The sequence below is a fragment of the Equus caballus genome, chromosome 13 (assembly GCF_041296265.1).
Source record: "Equus caballus isolate H_3958 breed thoroughbred chromosome 13, TB-T2T, whole genome shotgun sequence".
Classification (NCBI taxonomy): Eukaryota; Metazoa; Chordata; class Mammalia; order Perissodactyla; family Equidae; genus Equus; species Equus caballus.
Window position 1 is genome coordinate 36,965,259 of NC_091696.1, and position 13,556 is coordinate 36,978,814.

General features: G+C 42.1%; 1 protein-coding gene across 4 annotated transcripts in view; it reads right to left on the reverse strand.

The window, feature by feature from the left end:
• DNAH3 (dynein axonemal heavy chain 3) overlaps positions 1-13,556 on the reverse strand; it is a 167,337-nt gene that overhangs the window by 129,285 nt on the left and 24,496 nt on the right. For all 4 annotated transcript variants that reach the window (XM_070232126.1, XM_070232124.1, XM_070232125.1 and 1 more), the window contains 5 exons: positions 10,726-10,862; positions 8,908-9,013; positions 8,543-8,721; positions 3,529-3,713; positions 2,282-2,405 (listed from right to left, as the gene is read on the reverse strand). In XM_070232126.1, coding sequence (XP_070088227.1) covers positions 2,282-2,405; positions 3,529-3,713; positions 8,543-8,721; positions 8,908-9,013; positions 10,726-10,862 — 731 coding nt within the window. The remainder of the gene's footprint in view (positions 1-2,281; positions 2,406-3,528; positions 3,714-8,542; positions 8,722-8,907; positions 9,014-10,725; positions 10,863-13,556) is intronic.

The window sequence follows — 13,556 nt, forward strand, 5'->3', positions numbered from 1 at the left end:
GAAGGGACTACCTAGAGAGCTGAGATGTGGGTAGGATTAAAGGCACAGACAGGGGATAGGGAGGCACCCAGAGACTGGCCTCAGAGGGAAGCAGATATGACCCCTAGGGCTGAAGGGACAGTGAGAACTGGAACTCTGGAAGAGCAAGAATTATTGTCCTAGAGGAACTCAGGTAGAGGCCAGAGCCCCAGGGCCAAGCAGGGAGGGAGGGGAGAAAAAAGGCCTCCAATCACTCTCCAATCTCCTGAGGGTTCTCCATTGGCAGGGCCCTGTCTGGATCCAACAGCAAGAGAGCCAGAGACTATAGACTGAGCACTGAGCGGGCAGAGGAGGGTGGAGAAGGAACTGAGGGGTCGGGTGGGGTCAGCAAATGGAGAATAATTAGCACGGATGCCAAAGATTAACACGGGCTTGGAAAATAAGGTCAAGTTTCTTGGAGAGGGGATGGGATTGTTTTCACAGCAGATGAATGAACAAATGAAGGTACTCAGCCCTCCTCACAGGTTGTTCTCGGGATTAACGCAAAAACGATGGACAGGAAGTTTCAGGTTCACCAAAGAGAAGGCTGAGCCCAGGGCTGTGGGTTTCTCCCAGAGCTGCTCCTCTGCTGAACTCTGCTGTTGAGAGCCTGGGAACCAGTTGATGGGATCAAGCTGAGAGTCGCCCTCCAAAAGGATAATCCTGGCACTCTTCTCTCATCATTAATGATAATTGTTTCCATTTCTCCCAGAGCCACCCCTCACTCTTCTTAACTTCAACAGCACTTACTGTCTCTAAATAGTCTCACAGTAATGTTCTAAAAGTATGCTTGCAAGGCAGTTGTTTGGAAATTAAGAAACATTTTTCTCCCCAAAGAAGTCATTGTTCAAAGGGCAAAGGAAGCTGACAGTGTTTGAATGCCCACCATGTGCTGGAGACCACCTGGGGGCAATCTCAGATCATCTCATTTCATCCTTCAACACAATGATACCTCTCATGAAATGAGATGATCTGAGATTGGCTCTATTATCCCATTTCCAGATGAGGACTCTGAGGCTCAAAAAGATGAAGAAACTTGCTCCTGTTCATCTAACTTACAAATAATGGTTCGGCTTCCTGGTTTGGCATCAAAAACCAGTTCCATGGGGGAGTCCATATGTAAAGGGAGAGGGTATATATGGGAATTCTGTACTTTCTCAATTTTATTGTGAACCTAAAACTGTTCTAAAAAATAAAGTCTATTAATTAAAAAAAAGTCAGTTCCACCCATGGGGCTAAGTTCTGGGTTCTAGGAACAGTATCCACTTAGGTAGAGGGAAGAGAAGGCTGTAGGAAGGAAAAAATGCAGGTGCGCGTGCGTGCACACACACACACACACACACACACACACACACCCCTTTCGCTGCTGCTGTGTTTTACTTGGCAACAGACCTAGGTCATATGTTGACGGTAGCAACCAAGTAGGTTTATCCTTCAGCCCAAACTCCCACTCTGTGTAGAAATCTGCTTTTATCTACCCTTTTCCTTTCTCATGAATATTTGAAGGGATTATAGGGCCTAAAGTTGGGTAGTGGAAGTGTCACGTATGATGGGGATGGTAATTGGCACAAATCTGCATTTCATAAACAAAGTGTTACAAGCTGGGATGCGTGTGTGTGGTGTGTGTAGTTGGAGTGTGTGTATTTGGGGTGTGTGTGTCTTTACCATGTACATGGTACTTGGCCCACTTCACTTGACAATGTCGGACTTATCAGTACATCTGTATTTTCTCTGTCAGTGGATTAAAATCTTTATTTAGCAGCCAAACATACTTACATGTCTAGAATAGAGCATAGTACATAGTAAAAAATCCATAATAAATATTGGATGAATAAATGATTACAGCCACATTAGCACTGAACAAGACCAGCTGTAAAATAAGTAATTTCTCCGCCTCCTACCATGCCTTTGTTATCCCTGTCTTGACATCTCACAGATCTGTGGTCTCCAATGTAAGGCTGACAATTTTGCTATTATTATTGCAAAGCTATTATTACTGCCACTATTTTTGTCTTTTTCTCTCTGTACCACCAAATTCCAGTTGTTGAAGGCAGGGAGGGAAGGCATTGGCAGGCGTTACTACAGTGAAGCAGGCTGAAAAGAGAACATCTCTCCATGGGAAACAAAAGGAAATTCTCTCTCCACTAATTGTCTTCAGCCTTCACCCACGCATTGCTGTGGGGCTCTAGACAGAACTAGGAACCCGCAGCGCGTTAGGAAGCTGGTGTGTCACTTCTAAAACAACCTCAGACTCTCCCTGTACCTTTTAATGAGGTCCATCTCCGCCTGATCCCTCTTGTTAAGGAGCAGATTTCGGCTGTTTTCGAAGATATCTTCAATCTGGTCTGGCCAGAGGAAGAGAGTGCTGTTCAATTTGATATCCTCCTCTGCAAAACACATACAGTCTGCTCCAGGACACTGCTCAGCATAGGTCAGCATGTGGGGAGTTAACACAGCAGAACGAGAGGTCAAGAGAAATAGGTGTGGGGGTGGCAATTAATGGATGGGAAACAAAGTTATGCTAAATGGTCAAGGTTACACCACTGGAAGCTGACAGAGCAGATTTCAAACCCAGGTCTAACCAACTCCAAAGCCTATGTTCTAATCACTATGCTTTACCGCCTTCTCAGGCTAGGTCTGAATAGGGGTGAAATCTGGTTTGAAGTTCTGGTTCTTACTCTTTAAACTATTTCACCTCATCTGAGTCTCAGTCTCCCGTTTAGTTAAATGTCAGTAAAAATATCAATGTCAGATGTCCTACCCATCTTATGGCTCTGGTCAGTTAAAAGGTCCTGGGTTCCCTCTGTACCCTTGGGAATTTAGGAGGCAGAGACCACAGTGAGAAAGTCCACTGTGTTCACATGGTAGAGGGCACAGCTCATGAATGTATGAGTGGATGGTTAGGGGACCACTTTTCACTCATAGTCCCTCTCTCTCCCTCCCATCACCATTTCCCTCCAAATGAACATCAGGTAATCCACATGTATTTCCAGATGGAAAAAGGCTCTGAAACTTGGCTTGTGGAGAGCATATCAGCTTTTCCTTCAGCACCTGGTCCTTACAAAACTCTAACTTGGCCCAATAAACCTTGAGGGGGCCCTGGCCATTTCTTTCCTTTTAAGATATGCAAGAGCATGAAGTAAAGTGCCCTGGCCTCCCCAAAGGTGGGACTGTATTAAGATTATAGATGAATGAAATCTATCCATTTATAAAAGGACTCTGCATTTGGAAGTGACTTTTCCAGGAACACCAGGCACAAGATGGCAAGACAGGCAGCTAAGAACTAGTTAAGTCCCCAGATATTTCTTCTTTTTGTCTAACAATAAGATTCTCTTTGACTTAAACTCCTGTGGATAAGAGCGTGGAATGAGTGCCTCTAACATATGGGGACACTTGAAAAGCGGCTCTTCCGATATTGATATTTACTAACTCTCCTTCTCCCAACTCCCTATCCCTGAAAATATAAATATACATATACATTTGCATGTGCATACATGGCAATAGACTTACGGGGCAAGTCTGCATAGTCCATTAGGAACTCTAGACGTTCAACTGCATCTTTAAGTTGCCTCCTGAGTTTGAACACGGTGACATCACTGGATTTCTTTAAGAATTCAATGAGGAACACCAGCTCCTCAGTGTTGGCAGGAATCTCACTGACTTTGTCTGCGATGGTGTTGTACTGATTACAAATGCTACCGGGAAAGAAAGAGCCATCATATTGTTGTCATCATCTAGAATAACTTTCTTATAAGACCCATTACGTTAAACAGACATGATTCCTACGTGGAGACTAGAAATAATGGTTTCCAACTTTTCTCTACCTGAAAATCCTTGATGGGTAATATTCGCAGGCACAACACACTTCAGGAATAAGCACAGTAGTAATGGTAATAATATCTGACGTGTTAAGTCCTTTACTATGTGCCATGCCCCATTTAATCACTGAACATATATTAGCTCATTTAATCTTTACAACAATTCTAAGAGGTAGAGACTACTATTATCAACATTTTATAATGGAAGAAAGTGAGACTGAATAATTTTATCCAAAGCAACATGGTGTGTAGGTGTCAGAGCCAGAATGTGAACTTGGTTTAATTGATTCCAAAACTTGTACTCTTATCAAATAGTATAGGTAGATTCTAGATTTAGACCAAAACAACAAGAATACCATCATCAACAGCAACTCCTCAAATTTTCTATCGAAGTAGAGCACTAAATTAATTTGTAATCACTGCTCTTCACAGTTCACCAGAAAGTTTATCCTCATGTGCTGCTGGTAAATTCCTGGTGGCATAGGGCAATCTATATTTAACTACTGGGACCATTAGATATAACTGCCTATTTCTCCTCAAATACAAGACTGTGAAAAAGGACATTATTATAGGGATAATATGATTATGCTCCACTTTACCCAAAAGCTAATGAGTGACAGTCTTCAGCATTTTAACTATAATTAGGAACAAGAGATCTGCAATACACCTATGCCTAGCACAGAGTGGCCCTCGAGAATGTTAGCAATAGTAGCTACCATAGTTTTTGTTATTAATTGATCATCACACTGATATCATACATCATAGATAAAAACCACTCCTCTCAGTATTTTCAGTCAATATTCCTTCTTAACCTATGGAGACCCTTCCATAAGGAAGCTAAGTATATCAAACTGAAGAAAAAATGATAAAAACATCTTTGCAGATGATGCTGGGATTTGAGAAATGAATTTTTATACAATTCAGAAACTTCCTGTAGAGGAAAGACTACCTACTGCACTACATGGGTTCAGAGTATTCTCCATTTCTTGGACTCAGAGCTATGTTAACTGAAATGAGCAGCTTTATGAGGTAAAGATAAGTTTTAAAGAAAAGAGAGGCTTTATTAAAAGGTTTGCAAACCGAGCAAGTACGCTTCAACCTGCAAGTTGATAGGTGAGCCTCCCCTCGGTCTTAGGCTGGCTGGGTTTTAAAGGCAAACAGTGCAGAGAACAAGGTTAAGGCTGAGTCCAGTTCTAACTTGCCACCCTTCCCAGTTACAGCGTATCTTGTGCCTAGAGCTTTCTAAATGTCCTAATTGCAGGGAAAGACTACTGCATTGTCCTCCGGCCATCTGGTGACAGTCAAGGTTAAAACGTAATTTTTCATTTCTGCCCATAGTTCAGCCTTGAGGTGGTCATGGTAACCTTCACATAGACTCTGGCCTTGTTCTTCTCTCTTTCTTTTATCAGCTGATTATATTTCCTAGCGTCCTTTGTTTTTTTAGTTGGGTATTCTACTCGTTAGCTTGGGCTACCATAACAGAATATCACAAACTGGGGGCTTAAACAACAGAAATTTATTTTCTCATAGTTCTGGAGGCTGGAAGACCAAGGTCAAGGTGCAAACTGATTTGGTTCCTGGTGAGGGCTCCGTTCCTGGCTTGCAGATGGCTGCCTTCTCACTGGGTCCTCACATGGTGGACAGGGAGAGAGCTCTGGTGTCTTCTCCTCTTCTTATAAAGGCACCAGCCCTATCGGATTAGGGCTCCATCCTTATGACCTCATTTAACCTTATCACCTCCTTATAGGGCCTGTCTCCAAATACAGTCATATTGGGGGTTAGTGCTTTGCTACAGACTGACTATCTGTGTACCCCTAAAATTCATATGGTGAAACCTAATCCCCAATGTGATGGTATTTGGAGGTGGAGCCTTTGGGAGGTAGTTAGGTCATGAGGGCAGAGCCCCCATGAATAGGATTAGTGCTCTTATAAAAAAGACCCCAGAGACCTCACCCATTCTTCCACATGAGGATACAGTGAGAAGATGCCCATCTAAGAACCAGGAAGCAGACTTTCAATAGACACCAAATCTGCTGGAGCCTTGATCTTGGACTTCCCAGCCTCCAGAACTGTGAGAAATAAATTTCTGTTTTTTACAAGCCACTCAGCCTATGGTAGTGTTATAGTGGCCTGAACAGACTAAGATAGGCTTCAACATATGAATTTGGGGGCGACACAATTCAGTCCACAGCAGGCATGGTCATGTGACTGAGTGCCAGTCAGTGGGAAGAGGGAAGCAGTGATGAGTATCACTTTCAGGTGCAGCCCATAAAACTGTCCTTGTATATTCCTCCATGCTCTTTCCTCCTCCCAACTGTCTAGGACGTCAACACTTAGAATGACCTTGAAAGCCACATGTTGAAGATGTCAAGTCACCATCTGCTTGAGTTTATGAATACATATAGAAGGTCTCCTCCACCCATCTGGACCTACCCTGAGCAAGAAAAACACTTCTTTGGTGTTCAATCATGATACCTTGGGTCTATTTGTTACAGCATCTAGCCTAGCCTAACTAATACAGACAGATCTTGTCAGTCTGACAGACTCCTATCTGATGAGAATCCATCTTTATTCCCTTTGTAGGAGAACGCATAGAGTAAATATCATGGGGCTACTGGCTATCATCTTCTCGGGGGCCCAGAAGGATAGTGGCAGACCCATCTACTACCAAACCCTCTAAAAGGTCCTGAACATGGGTCGAGGATATCAGGAATCTGACCAACTTAACATCTTAGCAATGTCCAGGGATAAGCTGAGGACAGGAAACATTGCCTTCTACTTGGACTGATAATATCACTGAAAATCTAAAAGGCGAGAGGTCCCATAAGCACAGGGCTATTCTCTGTTTGGTGTAGGATATGGCACAAGGAAGACCAATAAATCTTGCATCAATCTGTGTGCTCTCTCTACCTCAGTGTCACTGTTTGGACAAGACTTCTCACTCTGAAGGAAACAAGCAGCCAGACTAAAGGGAAAATTTCTTATACTTCTACTCAGGGCCTTGCCTTTCTGGTCAATATTTCAAGTTATTGTTCTAGCAACTTCAGACCAATGCACCTATAGTGGATATGAACATCATGCCCACTTTCCTACCAATGTACTCCAAAGCACTCCCCTTTTATGCTCAGAGTACCTCATTCTAGGGTACACCTAATCACTAGAAACTGAAGGCATCCCACTCAGCAATGACAGGACAACCAAGTGGCAAGGATGGGGTGTGGGATCGGAAGACTCAAATTCAAACTCAACTAGTTAGTTTCTCTTTCTGAATCTCATTTTCTCCTCCATTCAGTAAGAAGACTTATATCTGTCTTACCTATATCAGAGGGTTGTTGAGAAAGTCAAATGAGTCAGATTCACTATTTTTAAGGCAGAAAGAAACTTTCGAACTCAGCCACCAACCTGGGGTTTCTGCACCCTTAGAAATCCATGGGTTCATAATGGGACCCTTATTTTCACTTATATTAAAAAGGCCTAAGAAAATTATACATTTATTTTGAGGAAGATGGAGCACTGACCAAACAAGGCACCATGTTGCTTTGACTTGAAACAAATGGACTATTGCTTACCAAAAAAAAACCAATTTCATGTTCAAACTTTCCCAAGAAAGTGTCTTAGTAGTGTGGAGGCTGAAAACCTTTTACTCTCCTAGTCCTAAATCTTTATTCTCTAGGTAAAGAAACTGAAGATCCGAGAAGTGAACTCAGGGGACACAGCTAGTAAAGGGAAGGTCTTGCATTCAGCCAAGTCTTCTGGCTTTAAAACCAGAAATCCTAGCATTTTATCATGGAGTGAGAGAGCTGAGTGTAGTGGTAAAGAACATGGACTTTGGGGTCAAAATAAACTAGGCTAAGCCCTGGTGTGCCAGTTGCTAACCTCTTGGAGTCCCAGTTTCTTCATCAACATAATGGAGTGAATAATGAACAACTTCTTAGGGTTGTTGCAAAGACTTGATTGGTTCTCTAATGTTCAGAATGCTTACACAGTGCCTGGACTATAATGTGTGCTGGAAAAATGGCAGCTATTATTATCCTTAATTTGCTAATGAGTTTCTAATATGTATTTTGTAAATCTTAAAGTGCTATAAAATGCTAAAATTATATATATCCTCATATATATGAATAAAGAAATATATAACATATTAATAGCGGTCATCATTACTAATCATCTTAGTCTATAATTTAAAGCACTCTGAGGAAGAGAGCTAGAACAACACGGATTAGCCATTTTGTAATGTTCAAATACAGACACAGTAGCAGACAGTTGCCGTCCCAGCCTCTCAGAATCATTCCCTCTTCTGGTAACCACACCCTAAGTCTTCTTGGTGACTCCCTTCTCCCTCTCTCAGATCCTGTGATTTAGATAGGGCTGACATCCACCCCAGAGATGGAAACACAACTCAGATCTGAGCCACCCTCTTGGTCGTGGTGTTTGGTTTAGTGTTGCACCAGCAAAGGCTGAAGGATCAGAGATGAATTGCCTCAGGATGCTTTCTACCTTCCTACTCCAAGCCCTGTGTAGTTTTTCCCTTACCTTTCACCTTCTGGCCTTAACCTGAATTCCCTGCCACCCTCACTTTGAGACAGAAACAACATGAAGTAGAAGTTCAATCTGGTCATTGCCACAAGGTACAAGTTCTGGCTATTTTTCCATTCTCCCATTCGTGCCAAATACTGTTGCTATTTCTCTGCATGCAATAACAATACCTGGTGTTGGTGTCCCGGTTTACATCCACTTGGAAGTGAATTAGACGGTCTTTAAGATTTTGGGCTCGCTCACAGAGATCATAATTTAGCATCTTGGCATCAAGGCAGAACATGGCCAAAGGTACGGTAATGTGCATAGATGCAATTTCATTTCTCCGCTTTTTTATGCTATTGATCCTCTGTAGAAAGAGCACATTCAGTAGCTTAATTTGCCTTTAGCCTCTATGCATTTGCCCTCAGCCTCACTCCCAACCAACCTAGTCCAATGCTGAGCACAGTATATACACCACCAAAACACACTGACTACTCATTGGATTGTCTGCAGCATGTCACCAAGATATGAAATGTCAAGTGGCATCTCCTACCGTCACAAAATCCTCAATTTCATGATTTTCTTTCAGGAATGCAGTGATGCCTTGCTCGGCCGTGTTATCCAATAAGTCATCATACTTTTTGTATACATTTAAGTATCTTCCATATCGAAGAGCATAAAATCAAACACACAAATCCAGGTCACCCATCAGATTAGTCAGATGGCAAATGAAGAGATATCACAAACATTATTAGCCCAAACCAAAAAACAGAAATATAATGTGGCAAAACATACACTGAACTGGAAATTCAGAGCTTTGGCTTCAAATTCCAATTTTGCCATTTCCTAGTTGCATGAACTCAGACTTCTCTTTTTCAAAGATCAGTGTCTTTAATTTTAAGTGGAAATGATAACACTTCACAGGATGGCTGTAAAGCTTAACTGTAATAATGTATATACTAAGCAATTAACACTATGCCTGACATACAGTGAATGTGCAATAAATATGAATTTCTATCCCTCTTTCCAGCTCTTAAAATTCTATGTCTAAATTTTAAGAAGAAAAATTTGGAACGAATGAACTTAAAATCTATTGAATAAAATTAAGTTTCCCTTTGTCTATTATCAGATCATGCAAAAATATCTGGACAGATTTCCCCAAATCGGATGTGCTTAGGATATTCTGACTTAAAATAAGTTTGAATTAAAATAAAGATGATATGGAGTAAGCAGAATTAACTTTGTGGGGCTCGCTGGCACACTTCCAAGACTTAGCCAACACTTCAGAGACTCTTAAGCTGAGACACAAGAAGCTCATGGAACAGTCAGTCCAGAAAAACAACTGTATATATAAGATTCCATGAACAGGGAAAACAGAGGTTTCAAATAGATGCCGCCAAATTAAACTCACAAGAGCAGAGCTTCTAAATCTGAGGCCACGATTTTCAGACTAAATTAGCAGCAGTTCTCGACAGGGGGTGATTTTGCCCCAGGGGACATCTGGCCAGGTCTAGGGACATTTTTGGTTATCACAACTGGGGGAGGGTCCTACTGGCATCTAACAGGTACAGGCCAGGGATGCTGCTAAACATCCGACCATGCACAGGACAGCACCCTACAATACAGAATTTTCTGGTTTAAAATGTCAGTAGATCTGTAGTCAAGAAACCCCAGGTTAGGGTGACCATATGGTTTGCCTGGGACAGTCCAGGTCTACACCTGTTGTCCCATGGTAATCGTTTGCAGTTTGGAAGCTGCATTATATGATCACCCTAAACTAGTGACTGCTCACACGAGCAACTGCGAGACATTCCACAGTGTGATGATGAAAGAGCATTCAGATAACTTGTCCTCAATCCTTTTTCTTTAATTCCTAAGTCCAAAAAGCTCTGAAAACAGAAAGTTGCTCCAAAACTCATTTGATAGCAAAAGCTGGCCTAAACTGATGTGAGGCTATTTGTGTGAATATTCGTATTTTTCACTGCAGAAATATCTATGCATTTAATTAAGGAGTGCTGCCCCAGACCTTGCTGAAGCTTCATCATAATCTATGATATATGCATTATCTTGAAACTTTCCTAAAATCCAGAAATTTCTAAACGCTCCATGGCTTTTAGATAATGGAGGTCGACCTATAATTGCATTTGAATTCTGACTCTCCTATTTTTTGCTATGTAAATTGGAAAACTTACAGTTTCCTCATCTGTAAAATGGGGATAAATAGTAATACTTATGTATGTAAGTGCTGCCTTTTCTTATCATGTATTGTTTCTGGTATGCAGAAACAGGGATTATTTACTTGAAAACAGTTAAGAACTCTAAACCAATGCCAAAAAGGCTAACTAACAAAGTCACAACGAAACCAACTTACTTGCGGGGGCCAACTTGATTTTTCTGAAATACCCTGAAAATTTGATCCACAAAATCAGAAACCAGTTTTTCTTCAGTGTTAACGGTTCCAAGAATCAGATTATATCCTTTCAACTCTGGAAACAGGACAGATTCCACCTAAAGATAGAAAGCACTTTTGGATGTTGCAAGACATTCACAAGACACAAGAAGGGAGATGGCACCAAAATGCACAATCTCCTGCAATAGACTCATTTCCAGGGACACCAGCTGCATTTTTACTCTGTTTCTTCTTGGATAGTGCTGGAATCACCCCGCTGTTCCCTTTACCTCTATTCTCTCTCCTCTCCCTCCTGTTGGATTACTCATCTTTCAAGGCTCATGTCCTTAAAGAGCCCCCCGGCAGTCCCAGTGGATGTCAGGTTTCCATGCTTAAAGCTCACATTCTGAACAACTTCTACTTGGCACTCTTCACAGTTGAAATTAAATGAACGTGTAATGAGCTGTTCTAGGTCTGTCATGGTATATAAATACCATGAGAGCCTTGATTCTATCTGACTTCTCCACCATTGTGAAAGACCCAACAAGAGCCTGGCACACAGTGAGTGCTCAATAAATACTGTGTGAGTGAATGAATATTATAGTGGTACTTCCTCTCCCCACTTCCCCTACCATCCACTTTTTCTGTCTATTGAGAAGCTACTAGAAACACGGCTTCTAATTCTGACCCTGCCACTGACTGACTATGTGACCTTAGGTAAGCTACTTTTCCTCGCTGGACTTCTGTCTTCTCATCTGAAGAAAAGGAGAGAGATACTAGATTCCCTTCTCAGCTTAGGAAAAAAAAAAAAGTATGGCTTTATGATCATGAGACACTAACGGTATCTTTCTGAGAATTCAAGCTCTCCAGCTTCTTAATGGCACATACGTGTCTCTGAGAATGTTCTCATTTGCATGACTCACACAGACTGCAAAGTCCTTGCTGGGGACCCATTGCCTTCCACTCTCCTCTCTGCTAAGAAAGTTTTTACTGATTGGTCTCAGAAAAGATCTTCAGACTGCTTTACTGAGTTATACGAGTTACAAGCTGTTGATGAGAATGCATTAATTTAGAAAGGGGAAAAAGCAAGCGTAGACGATCTGTGTCCTCTCTCTTTGCACAATCCAAAGGTTTTTAGCCAGTGGAGGAGCAACTACATTGCTGTGGCCATGCTGCAGACAATGGCCATTTGGCATCTGTCAATTGTGTGGATGAAAGGGGTTAGGGCAGCACAACTGGTGCACCAGGCCATGCAACAGGTCTCATGTGGGCAGGATAATGGATGGTCTCTTGGGAGAACTCTTCAGTCGAAAAAGGAAGCAACATCTGTTGTTGCCCTTTAAATGTGGCTAGTTCTCCCATGCCCTGCAGAGCAGTCTGTAAAACAGAGCTGAGAACAATAGTGCCCTTTCCAGATAATTACTATTACTCTCTGCTTATCTCCCCAGACTTCTGATTCTGGACTCCTTGGTTTTCTCGAGACCTTCAGTGCTTATGCCTGCACACTTCTCTGACTTTGGTATTTCCCTGGCACCTCTTCCATTAGGAGAAGGACTGGCCCAAGCAGCCCCTTTCCATAGTAATGTATATATTTTTTCTGATCATGAAAGTAACACATCGACATGGCTGCTAATGCTGCTGTAAATTCTGCTTATTGCGTTTTTCGTGTTACAAAACCCTGCCCTTATCTCATCCAGGTTCATCTTATATATGCCTTTCATTCACCTCTTTCCATTTCACTCAGATTAAAGCATCCATGATTTTCTTAAGTTTTTTCCTAAGACAAATATTTTCTATTTACTTTGGTTTCCTTTAGTAATTTCCTCCTAAATACGCTTTCCATCTACACCTTGAGCGCTATTTTCAAACATGTCATGCTGACGTTTTTCCAACTTTTAAATTCATGTTTAACCATATATAAGGCAGGAGTAGTAGGGATGAGGGTGCTATCCACCTGTTACTGTTCTTAGATAGTCAACCTGAGGGACTATTCTTTTAAAATTTCACTACCCAGTTCAGAGATAAAACAGTCTGATGGGTTAAGGGCAGGAGCCAGTGCTGTGGGCATCTCTAGATGGAGAACTCAGGGCCTGGCTTGCTTTTTCTCATAGTCTGATAAAGTCATTGGCATTCACTCAAGCCTAGCTTTCGAACCTGGTACCAACTGTGACCTGTGACCTTATCTTCTTGGCATTACCATCCATTAAATCTACTACCAACCCCCGCTGGGCCGTTTGAAGTATCAGCCACATGAGCCCTGGACTCTCTCAGCCCAGCTGCTTGCAAACATTGCTGATCAATAGCAGTGAAGGAGAACTCGAATGGTAGGTACTTTATCTGTCCCCACACCCCTCACTTATCCTTCCAAATTACAGGGACTTCTCTTTCATTTCCTTCCTAAGAAAATTGATTGTAGGAGAGCTGCCCACTGTTTCTTCCCCGTCCACACACCCAGTTTTCTTGTTAACCAGCCTTGGTTGGGTTCAAAACCACAAATTTAGTTTCCTAATGAAATCAACTGGAGCGTGTGGCTTCACACTATTCCCTACAAATCCCAACTCGAATCTTGAGCTCTTAGAACCCTGTAAGTACAGAATCGCAAAGAGAAGAGGGCTTAAGAGCATCCAAGTATCATACATCATACATGGAGAGGGAAAGAGAGAGAGAGAGACTGAGAGACAGAGAGAGAGAGAAACATTGCACAGGTCCCTTCCCTATGTGCGGCTGGACAGTGGCCCTCTTGCCACACCAACCACTCAGAGAAAAACAGAAGAAGATGGAGCATAAAAGAGTCACATTCAAGTGGGTGATCC